The 12,168-nt window shown below is 46.3% G+C and overlaps 1 protein-coding gene across 4 annotated transcripts in view; it reads right to left on the bottom strand.

Moving 5' to 3' along the window:
• LOC109894763 (phospholipid-transporting ATPase ABCA1-like) overlaps positions 1–12,168 on the bottom strand; it is a 40,576-nt gene that overhangs the window by 13,170 nt on the left and 15,238 nt on the right. For all 4 annotated transcript variants that reach the window (XM_031828103.1, XM_031828104.1, XM_031828106.1 and 1 more), the window contains exons 8-22: positions 11,233–11,322; positions 7,190–7,436; positions 6,723–6,862; positions 6,401–6,517; positions 4,822–5,016; positions 3,862–4,070; positions 3,487–3,663; positions 2,977–3,199; positions 2,634–2,855; positions 2,206–2,410; positions 1,894–2,001; positions 1,582–1,756; positions 1,075–1,206; positions 715–854; positions 464–601 (exon numbers count right to left, since the gene is read on the bottom strand). In XM_031828103.1, the coding sequence (XP_031683963.1) occupies positions 464–601; positions 715–854; positions 1,075–1,206; positions 1,582–1,756; positions 1,894–2,001; positions 2,206–2,410; positions 2,634–2,855; positions 2,977–3,199; positions 3,487–3,663; positions 3,862–4,070; positions 4,822–5,016; positions 6,401–6,517; positions 6,723–6,862; positions 7,190–7,436; positions 11,233–11,322 (2,518 nt within the window). The remainder of the gene's footprint in view (positions 1–463; positions 602–714; positions 855–1,074; positions 1,207–1,581; positions 1,757–1,893; positions 2,002–2,205; positions 2,411–2,633; positions 2,856–2,976; positions 3,200–3,486; positions 3,664–3,861; positions 4,071–4,821; positions 5,017–6,400; positions 6,518–6,722; positions 6,863–7,189; positions 7,437–11,232; positions 11,323–12,168) is intronic.

Raw genomic sequence — 12,168 nt, 5'->3', positions numbered from 1 at the left:
GGAGAGAGGGGGGGAGGGAGAGAGGGGGGAGCGAGAGCAAGAGGCGGTGAGGGAGAGAGGGGGAGGGAGAGAGGGGGGAGCGAGAGCGAGGTGGTGAAGGAGAGAGGGGGGAGGGAGAGAGGGGGGAGCGAGAGCAAGAGGCGGTGAGGGAGAGAGGGGGGAGGGAGAGAGGGGGGAGCGAGAGCGAGGTGGTGAAGGAGAGAGGGGGGAGGGAGAGAGGGGGGAGCGAGAGCAAGAGGCAGTGAGGGAGAGAGGGGGGAGGGAGAGAGAGAGAGAGAGAGGGAGGGTGTTAGAACCAAGAGGAGGACATTAGATTGGATATAAAGCTAGCCGTTAGCCTATTTACACAATCATTTGCCTGGTTTCCATTATGCAAACAATTTCAGAGCAATTGTTTGCATAATAACAGTCGCACTCCTCCAGCACAGGAGAAATAGTAAAAATTATATGTAGAGTTCGTTACCGGCACGATACTTCAGAAGCAGGTCCCAAATTCCCCGGCGTGCGTAGGGGTCGACTCCAGCAGTGGGTTCATCCAGGATCACAACCTTTGACCCTCCAACGAATGCCAACGCCACTGACAGTTTCCTCTGCATGCCCCCTGAGACAAAAACAAACGCCAAGGTCAACTCGAGAAATCATTAAGGGTCCAAATGTAAATTATTCTCAGCAATACTACTATTTTTAACAACAGCTGGAAGGAGAGCCACTTACCGGACAGCGTGTTGCTACGACACTGGCGTTTGTGAGGCAGGCCGATGTCGTTGACGATCTGCTCCATCTCAGCCTTCACCTTCTCCTCAGACAGACCCTTCAGACGGGCATAGAACCAGATGTGCTCCTCCACCGTCAGCCTGGGACAGAGGAGGAGGAGGAGGAGGAGGAGGAAACGGAGGAAGAAAGAAACAGATACAGCCAGTCATAAACAAACAGCTACAATCGTATTGTGCGAATTAACTTGAAAACTTGAGTTAGAACTACAAGTCATTTTGTTTTACTTGAACTAGTAAAGTACTAAAACGGGCAACCCCTGTGAGTATGTATTACAGTCATAGTACAGTAGCGATGACTTACATGCTGAAGAGAACGTTGTGCTGAGGGCAGACGCCCAGGTTCTGTCGGATGGCGCTGAGCTCCGAGCGGATGTCCTTGCCCAGGATGTAGGCGGTGCCAGAGGTGGGCGGGAACAGACCCGTCAGGATGGACCTATCAGAGCCAGGGAGAACGCACAACCATACCTGTCAATTAACACAGTTTAGTTTCACACATTTCCTATGTACTCATATTGCATCGGACTGCTGTATTTTCAACGTGTCAAAATGTTTTCATTGTGTCTGTCCCGACGCTAATAACGATCGAAACAAAAGATTGCCCTTACAATCAAATTCAATTAAGTTGCTTAACATTTCTAGATTTATAAAAGGTGTATAAACCCCATAAACTGTCCTGCTACAGCTATGTGATGGGAGGTATCGGCATCGAAGCATATGATTGGTCTAGTTATGTAAGGGATCGAGGGGATTGGATGCGGGTTTTAAAGAAACGCCCCTCGAGATTAAGGTCTTTGATCCTAGGCCTTACATGGTGGTGGTCTTGCCGGCTCCGTTGTGCCCCAGGAAAGAGGTGATCTGCCCCTCGTAGAAACCCAGGGTCAACCCGTCTACAGCCAACTTGTTGCCATGGCTATACACCTTCACTAGGTTCTTGATGTAAACACCAGGCTCGATGTGAGACGGCTCCTCTTCGATGCACACAGCTGAGGGCGAAACAAGGCTAAATTTGCATCTGAAATATCTCAAATCAAAATCACCCAATAATTATTATTATTATATATTTTTTTTAAGTGTTAAATCCATCAATAGAGCGGAAAGCCTTTTTCTTTTTTAAATCTACCTTCCGCGTTTCCTTCCTTTCTTTCTTGTATGTTCTTCCCTTGTTTCTCTCCACACCAGTAGGACTTGGTGAAGGGAAAGTACCAGGGTCTGGGGATCCCATACTGGCCTAAAGGGGAATACCAGGCATCATACATGATGAGTACAAATACACACTCCTTTAGGTACAATATAATAGGACGTTTCATAATATGACATTTATTGTCTAATACCGTTGGTAGACATAAGAAAATGTGTGTAGCTATGCTTGGGAACACAATCAAAAACAATACATGTTCATCAAATGACATGACTTCCTCTGGCTGCTGCTCACCAGGGAAGACAGCCTCGATGTACCAGGTCATGACCCCGTAGAGGAAGGAGTCAAACAGCATGAGACAGATGGAGGTGGTGAGGGAGTAGCTGTCCTCCTCCAAGGGGCTGGACAACAGGTTGGACCACTGGATACCCACTCCCTGCTCCTCAAACAGGGCAAAGTACTCACAGCCGAACCCAAACGCCACCGGGGACAACAGGCTCTGGAGACAGATGGGAGAATAGAATACAAGTTTTTTTAAAAGAGGACTATGTTCATGACAAAGAACAAACAAAAACGTGAAAAAAATAGATTCGAACAGTCTTCAGGTCTCGGGCAAGGTAGCTCGTCATCACGTGAGAGCGTTTCACAAACCCACCTCCATCACAATCCCCATTACAACATTACCACGGCAACAAAAGAGTGTATTAGCGATCTGAACTCACCACAATGACTTTAGCCCCGAAGCCCACGTAGTCCTGCCAGGCCACACAGAGGACGTAGGGCAGGTAAAGGGTGAAGTAGATGATTCCCCCACAGGCCGCCGCCAGGTTGGCACGGGAGAAGATGGTACTGATGAGGAAGCACTGCATGATGGTTACCACAGCAAAGGAAGCCAGGAACAGGAAGACCACGCAAGGGTCGCTGTAGGGAAGCAGGTTCCCCATCTGATTGGACGGGAGGAGACGGATGAGATTATGAAACGGGGTGAATTGGGTGTGTACGTGATTGCGTAAGGATTCTGTGCGTTCTGTGTGTGTGTGTGTGTGTGTCTGCTTCCACACACACCTTGAGAATGACCACCAGCAGCGAGGCGGAGATGAGCAGGGGGATGAGGCTGCTGATGAACCAGCTGAGCCACAGGATGCCGTTGTCCAATCCCATGATCCTCATGGTCTCTTTGAGCCGCGCCTCCTTCTCATAGACCACGCCCTTGATGATGAGGGCCACAGAGTACATCCAGGCCAAGGTCATGAAGAGAGGCATGGAGCGACTCATCACCCGCAGGAACCTGGAGAGGAGGGAGCACGGAGGAATCAGGAAATCATGAAAATGATTAAAGATACACCGTACTTTTGCAGGCAGTGTTAACAACTAATCGGAGCTTGTTGCCTCTGCTCTGCCGTACTATGCTCTGCTGTGCTCTGCTGTCTTATCCTGTGCTTTGCTCTGCTATGCTGTGAAATGCTCTGCTGTGCTACGGCATGATTTTATATTGTGTTATACACCTATACACTATAATATTTCATCCTGGCGAAACAAAACAGTGTCTCTCCAAGTCTCCACAGCGCTACTTACATGTCGTCCACGTAGCAGGGGTAAGGCATCTGTTGGATGTAGACTCCAGTCTTCTCTTGACTGCCCGTCACTGCCCTGATGATGCCCTGTTCAATAACGTCCTGCAGGTAGGAGAAACCGCCCCAGATGTAGCGCAGGTCCTCAAAGGGGTCCGCCCGGGGACCAGGGTCCCAGTAACTACAGAGAGACCAGGGTAGAAAGTTAGGAAGACATGTTCATTTACTCTATATTCAGGATTGGCGTCTAATACATTATTACAACATACTGGACTCTTGGTAACCGGTGGCCCCACGGGCCAAATACAACCTGTGAGCCAATTTGATTTGGCCAGCCAGAGTTGTCGTAGGAATATTTTTGTTACGTCATGTATCTTACCCGTCCTTGATCTTGTTGGTGCGCTCCACGTTGTCGATGTCCATGCGGATCTTGTAGTTGACGTTACCCGGCAGATCAGAACTGTTGCTACGGGCGATGTCCGGAAACACTATACCAGCCCAGAACTTCTGGTTGTCTAGGAGACCCATGGATTTGTTGACCAGTCTTTCCTCATTGGCCACTGGCTCTAGTTTATCCAGGTTCACACACTGCGGAGGGATACAAGAAGGGTTGTCAGGCTAATAACTACTCGCTTGACTTCAAATGACTTGTACAAATAAATTACCATTTTGAATTGGTTTCTCATTTTGACAAATGCACACTGAAACACTTATTTAAATGGCCATTGGCAAGGTAGAAATGTGTTAAAGTGATACGCTGCACTAATACCGCAAAACGCATAAGCCAGCATGACTGTTGAAGGTCTTGGCCCCCAGCTTTTCAAGACTCCCATACTTTGAAAGGACCAGCGTCACCCAGCCAAGGCCAAACTATTTTCAGCCAGTATGTGTCAACTAGAATTATCTGGAATGGAAAATCATTAGCTTGTCTAATTGCGTTTAACCCTGGCATGGGCAACAACAGTTACCCTTTCATTGAAGCCAATAAAATCGATCAGCATTTAGCTACAGAAAGCAGGGTTACGCAAGACACTGGTAAACTGGCCCAAAGTCTAAACTGTGTTAAATCGATTCGATGTACAAAGGCATGGTAACTGTGATGTTCCCAGGGAACCTGAAGGCTTAGAATGACCGAGCGATCTATTGGGAGCTCAGCGTTAACAGAAACCAACCAGGTGCTTATTTATCATCTCATGTCCCTTTACCTTGAACTGAGCCGACAGAATTAGATGGGAGTGTAGACTATAGAACGTTGGCCAATTCCACCTACGGTCCGCAATTGTCTTATTCGTGTCATCCAAGTGTACAGCGGTCTTTGAGAAGGGCTCAACACACGCACCTCCATAAAGCGGGAGATGGTCTTGATAGCGTCGTCGGTCTCGCCGAACACCTCTCTCCAGGTGTAGGCCGAGCCGGCGGGGCGTTTGTCCTCCGCAGCCTTGGACAGGAAGCGGGACACGTCCTCCACCTTCCACTCTGTGCCAGCCAGACGGTCGTTGAAGAAGCGGGCGCTGGCGTTGTTCTGAAGCAGCGTCTAAACAGGAAGGAGGTAACAGGTAGATATAGATTCCGATAGAGATGCCGTATTGGTTGCCTATAATTGTTTGTGTAGTGTGGAGCTCTCTCATAAGCATTTCCACCAGGTTACATTTTTTTAAGACTAATAATATATATATATATATATATGGAAATACAAAAGAGAATAAGACAAAGACAATGTATGGTCTAAACTGTACATTTCGACTGTTTGTTTTTTGTTCCCTTCATATCCTTCATCCATCCTATCCATTAGCCTGTATCTATTATCAGAGGTCTCCTATCAATACCACTCCCACCACAAAGTACTATGTAATGATAAGTCAATTTCAAGCCGTTGTGGTTAATGGCCACATTAGCTGGAAGCCACTAAAAATACCTCAAGATGAATTGCTATGGAGAAAACGCCTCTGGGAGTTCATTTTTGTCATATATTTTTCATATATTTTTCGACCACTGTGAGGCACTATGGGACCGGTGATATACATTGCTGGCAGGACCATGGCTATTCTAATAGCATGAGGAGGAGCCATGTTAGGTAGTTACCTCGGTAAGAAACGAAAGATCCTGTCTCCTACAGTTACCTTAAATGAACATGAATCGAATCATGTAATATCGTCGTTGCTTGTCCCTTCCAACTGCATGTCTGTTTCTCAAAACGATAAACCCACTGTGTGTTCACTGAAAACACCGTCCCCTCTTTTCTAACCCGTTGCAAAAAAATTTGGGGGAAAGTTCTGAAACGGCAGTAAAAGTGCAGTAACTGCAGTTGCTGTGGTATTTTGGACACAGCCACTGTAGAATATACTACACTCTAACTGCAGTTACGCTGCAAAATGACTGCAGTTTATTTTGGTCGTAGTATTTGCAGCATACTGCAGTTATACGGCAGTCTGACTGTAATATTTAGTTACGATGATGGAAATCTTGTCAATTAATAATAATAAACCACACAGCAAATGATGTATTGCTTGGACTGTCTGAGGGTTCTTTCACTTCAAAGTGCTTGCACTTCAAATATCCCCCCCCCCCCCCCCCCTTTCATAGCTCTGACTTTGCTGGTAGCTACTTTATTGATGTACTTACTATGACTGTGATATGTGGTCGTCCCACCTAGATCTCAAGATCAACGCCCTAACTAAGTCGCTCTGGGTAAATCTAAAAGATCCTTGCTTTCTTTTAGGCTAATAGGAACCATGATCACATTAGCAGACTCAAACCCTATCAACACTAAACCTATACGCGGAACCTTATTTTCTGTTTTATGTGCTTTTCTACAGAGCCCGATGCTGTTGGTGTCATGACAACAGATCGACTGTGGCTACTGTATACTGTAGGTACAACTGTAAATACTATGAGATCAGATGAGAGTAGAAACTCACCCGAACCAGGTTCATCTCCTCACTGCTCTCCATGAAGGTCCAGATTTTAGGCCTCATCTCCTCCCACATCCCACCCAGGTCCCTCAGGATACCCAGCTCCTGGAACGTCTTGTTCATCTGGGGAGAAAGACAGAGAGAGATAGGAGAGAAAGAGGGTGAGAGAGAGAGAGAGAGAGAGAGAGAGAGAGAGAGAGAGAGAGAGAATGGAGGGAGATGGTTATAATGGCTGCCTGGCCTCAATGCCGAGTTAGTAGAGAAACATTTATGTGTAGGTTCCTTTTCACGCAGGCTTCTTTGTGTTCCTTCAGTTAGAGTCTCTCACCTCGTGTATGATCCTCTGTGTGGCGGGAGTGTCGGGGGTGTACAGGATCTTTCCCATGAGGAGAGGCTTCAGGGCCCTCCAGATCATCCTGGAGACGGGGCTGGCTTCCAGACTCCTCATCATGCTGTTACAGTACGGAGCTGAGGGGCGGAGGACAGACGGACACAGGTTAGTATCACACCACCGTTGGCAGAGTATCCAGTAGCCTATACAGTTTGAAGAGGGTTACGGTAGCTATCTCTGTGATAACACCAGGGAGGAATACACTGGAGTCCATACATCCTGTATCCCCCCCCTCCAAAACTGTTAAAAGCTTTACCAAAAATTACAAACTGAAATTGCATCTGATTGAACTGTGTAGAGATTCCTTTCTTTTACTATAGAATGATTAACAAAATTGATCCGCGTTTGATACAAGTAAAAACTATTAATGAATTTTAGAGCAGGGAGTTGACCCAAGGACTGACTTGAGGTGTTGTCGTAGGCGGACACGGGTTCGTCGTCGCTGCCGTTGCCGCCACGGTTACCGAACAGGGCCTTGTAGTTGTTGTCCTCGTACCAGTTGAGCGACTTGATCTTCAGTCCGCCGCCCTCGGGGTGGCCACAGACGATACGGGACACGGCCTGGTACATGTGGCTGGGGGAGCCCGTGGCGTTGACCGTCAGGTAAAGGATCTCGTTACGCATCTCCTTCCAACTCTTCATACTGGCCAGCTGGGGGAAGAGGAGAGGAATAGGTACATTTAAGAAACTATTGAATCTATTGAATCTTCTGAATCATATTATTTAGGATTTTTGTACCTATTTATTAGAATGTTTACTCTTGTATTTGTGTGTTGTGTTCTACTGTGTTTTGTGTATGCGTAAATTTAAGTATTTTCATAGTACAGTAATATGTGTCATGTCAACACATGATTACAACATGTGCCAAAGACATGTTGAGACATGTTTACGCCAACACTCTGACATGTTCTAGAACCAATGTACTGTGTGAGTTCAAAGAGTTAATGAAAGCTATTCCAGGTAGGCGTCCTTGGCTGCAACGGGCCCTGGTCAAAAGTAGTGCACTATATAGGGAATATGGTGCTATTTGGGAAACAGACTTTGTTAGACATAAGGTGAAAAACACTTGTCCTAACAGCCTGGGACAAATATAGCAACTGTTCTTGTCACACACACTCAATTGGCATGGTAGCTTTGAACATGTTGAAAACATGTGGCTTTTGGGGTCTATTGTGCAATCCCCCTCCCATATTTTCAGTAAAGGATTTAAAAAAAAAAACCATTTTAAATACTCAAATCCTTATTCTCCTCAAGTCAACACTACTTGTGAGAATTCTGTGTCCGGTAATAAATTCGAATAGCAACGGGATCACTGTGCACTCTAGGTCAAACATGCCGACAATCCACAAACATTTAAGCCTTAAAAAAAAAAAACTTCACAACTTCTATGAGAGTTGAACTTTTTTTTTTTGTGCGGACCCATCACACCTTCATGCGTCTCTGGATTCCCGGGTTATACGCCCTAACCACACTTCCGGGAGAGCGCCATGGTCCCCTTCTTGATTGAGTATTGAGCTAATCTGGGTCTTTAGGTGTGAAAGTGAGGTTGGGAAAAGCAGGCTGATCTGTGTGCTTGAGAGTGAGACAGGCTCTGGGTGCGTGTATCAGTGTTTGCACAATGGAGAGAAAGAGAGAGTAACCTGTCTCATAAAAGGAGCCACAGTGGACTCACTGCCCAAGCGGCAGGTTATCTTAGAAAAACACGGTGAAGACAGTGGACGGAGCTAAAACTAACGCACCTATGCATGACAAGGTCTTTTGTCATTTGAGAATGAGAACGGGTAGGTCAGTAGTCTTTCTGGAACTATAAACATATGTTGGCTTTATTATCCAACCTCGTTCGATAATATCATGTGACACGTGATTAAATGAAACAGACTGGATATTGTTGCACAGTTCTTGTGGCTTTCTGCCACAAGGAGACGACTTGAGACCCTCCGACACTTAACTTATCTTCATTGACGCTGATCCTTTAATTAACAACCCGTTTAGAACGGAGTAATCACTTAGAACGGTGTAATCGCATAGAACGGTGTAATCACTTAGAGCGGTGTAATCGTTTAGAACGGTGTAATCGTTTAGAAAGGTGTAATCACTTAGAGCGGTGTAATCGTTTAGAAAGGTGTAATCACTTAGAGCGGTGTAATCGTTTAGAACGGTGTAATCACTTAGAACGGTGTAATCGTTTAGAAAGGTGTAATCACTTAGAGCGGTGTAATCGTTTAGAACGGTGTAATCGTTTAGAAAGGTGTAATCACTTAGAGCGGTGTAATCGTTTAGAACGGTGTAATCGTTTAGAAAGGTGTAATCGCTTAGAGCGGTGTAATCGTTTAGAACGGTGTAATCGTTTAGAACGGTGTAATCGCATAGAACGGTGTAATCACTTAGAACGGTGTAATCGCATAGAACGGTGTAATCGTTTAGAAAGGTGTAATCACTTAGAGCGGTGTAATCGTTTAGAACGGTGTAATCGTTTAGAAAGGTGTAATCACTTAGAGCGGTGTAATCGTTTAGAACGGTGTAATCGTTTAGAACGGTGTAATCGTTTAGAACGGTGTAATCGTTTAGAATGGTGTAATCACTTAGAACGGTGTAATCGTTTAGAATGGTGTAATCGTTTAGAACGGTGTAATCACTTAGAACGGTGTAATCGTTTAGAACGGTGTAATCGTTTAGAACGGTGTTAATCGTTTAGAACGGTGTAATCGTTTAGAATAACAAAGACATTCCAGCGAACTATGAGATCCGCTTTCCGCCCTCAGCGTCCGTGGTTGCAGCTGATTCCGGGAGCCGCCTGAGCAAGTCACATGCTTCCTCAGCTCCGTCCAAAAACACACAAAGAAAGAAAAAAGAAAAAACAGTGCAGCCAGTGGGAGGAGATGGGAGGGAGGATTTCTCTCCTCTCCACCTCAAGTAGAGCTCTGCGTATACCGTGAGAACCTTGACAGAGAAAGGCCTCGCTCTTTCTCTTTCTGTCTCTCCCTGTCTCTCTGCCTCACGCCCGCGGGCCAGACATATAGCATGCAAACAGGCCGAGTCATTTGAGGAAGGCAGTGTTCTGTTGCAACCCCTCGCACCTCCAGCCTGAAGAGCGGTTACTAAAGGTTATGTCTCAGAGCCGAGGCAGCTCACCGCTAGTCCGCAACAAGGCTAACTAAGCTTCTCCCCTCTCACACCAGGGAACATAAGCAGCCAACGGCAAAAAGCTGTGGTTGAGGTAAAATAAGGGTGGAAAAAGTGTATTCTTCAGTTTTTCAGTTTTGCTTCTCTTGTCTTGTAACATTGCTGCTTGTTTGACTTGTTGAGTAGGGAGGGGATCATTCAATCATTAGTTGAAGGGACATTTCTTTGTCTCTGTCCATGGATTTCCCCTGACATACAGTTCTGCCAGAGAGCGTATGCTAAACACTTCAGTGGGAAAGACCTCTCAGTGAAAAGACCTCTCTTTCCCACAGCTGACGGCTTCCTTATGTTTCCGCCAACTCAGCAGTACTGTGGCTGGAGAGAGGGGAGGTGGAAGGGAGAGCGATTGAGAAGAGGCGGCAGGGGGGCAGAGAGTCTCGTGACTAGGTGATCTATTGTTGTTTGTTCCCCTAGCACATCCTGCTAAGTCTCTTAGCGTTCCCCAGCCATGTACTTTTGTGGACATTCCTTTAGTTTTTTTCCTTGAATTTTTTGTTGTTGTACTTTTTTTAAACCTATTTTTTTCCCCAATTTCGTGATACCCAATTGGTAGTTTACAGTCTTGTACCACCGCTGCAACTCCTGTGCGGGAGAGGCGAGGTTCAAGAGCCATGCGTCCTCCAAAACACGACCGTGCCAAGCCGCACTGCCTCTTGACACACAGCTCGCTTAACCCAGAAGCCAGCCGCACCAATGTGTCGGAGGAAACGCCGTACAACTGACGACCGTGTCAGCATGCATGCACCCGGCCATGTCCTGACCTGGACTGGTACCAACTGGACTGCTGACACTAAACAGTCTATTTGTTGTGAAAGACTACCCTTGTGTACAACATGACAGGGTTACAGCCATTTGAGGCGGCCATTTTGTGAGGGCCAGAGCACCAAGCTAGCTTGTTTATTATTAAGGGGTTAGATTGGTTTTGTTTGCACATTGAGGTCCAAAGCTGTGTAGCGGGAGGACCTGTTTTTGTCAGACCACTACTACAACTGATGGCTCTCTTAGTGGTTGTTTTCGGCCGACATTCAAATGATTTCACTGATAAGGCAGTTTGCTTCAAAGGTTGTTTAAGACGATCCAAAACAGATGCATACCCAGAAATGTACATCGAAACATACATGTAAGTTTGTGTGTGGTGTGTGTGTGTGGTGTGTGTGTGTGTGTGTGTGTGTGTGTGTGTGTGTGTGTGTGTGTGTGTGTGTGTGTGTGTGTGTGTGTGTGTGTGTGTGTGTGTGTGTGTGTGTGCCTGACAGACAGTACCTACCTCTACAGCCAGCGCTCCCAAGCTCTCCAGCAGACCGTCGGTTGCCGCGGATACCTTCTGGACGACCTCAGGGTCGGACTTCACGTCCTTCTGTTGTGGGGGAGGAGGATGAGGGAGAACGGGGAGAGAGGGGGGAGGGGGGATAAAAGACATGAGAACAAACACTCTCCAGGGACACTTCAGAGAGGGTTTCCTGTTCAACCTCATCTGTTATTGACTGTCACAAGAGGGCCGCTGAAATGTGAGCTGCTGTACACTCACAGCTAACCCCAGACCAGTACTTAGTTGCTAAAGTGGTTCTGAAATGGAACCTGATTCCTTATATAGTGCATTACATAGGGAAAAGTGTGCCATTTCAGCGCACCTTAGCCACTAAGTACAGGTCTGGGGTCAGCTTTCCTTATAGGTACAATATTGCTGCGATCCATTGTCCATATTAGTGTACCACTTAGAATGCAAGCCTAATGCAAGGCTTCATTTTATGTGTCGAGGTATGATGTGGATATTGGATCAGGGCCTATTCAGAACAGGGGTTATTTATTCAAACCCCTCGTGTAATATCCCTGATCTGTTTTGTTCGGGAGGGAAACCTATTAGTCTTTTTCAGAACAAGTCTTGCTTTTACACCCGCTTGAAATTACGGCTGATTCAGCGGTGCGATATTTCAACAACTATTTATGACATTTCCTCCCGTGTCAGTTGACCATTGCGACAGCGTTTTACATTGGCAGACTGTTCTGTACACTTGGGCACCTTCCAAAAGCTTGTCCCAACAACCCGGACTGAGAGTTCTGACTGAGCTAACGAAACTGGGTCAGCTAAAATGGACCACTCTTTTATCTGCATCCAAGTGTGACGGTCATCTGAAGTGTAGAGGGATTCTATTCACTGTATTGTTGAAAATGAACTAACTAACTAACTTTTCTTTGTCTTTGT

The sequence above is a fragment of the Oncorhynchus kisutch genome, linkage group LG7, assembly GCF_002021735.2.
Source record: "Oncorhynchus kisutch isolate 150728-3 linkage group LG7, Okis_V2, whole genome shotgun sequence".
Taxonomy (NCBI): Eukaryota; Metazoa; Chordata; class Actinopteri; order Salmoniformes; family Salmonidae; genus Oncorhynchus; species Oncorhynchus kisutch.
This window is presented reverse-complemented; position numbering and strand designations above follow the sequence as displayed.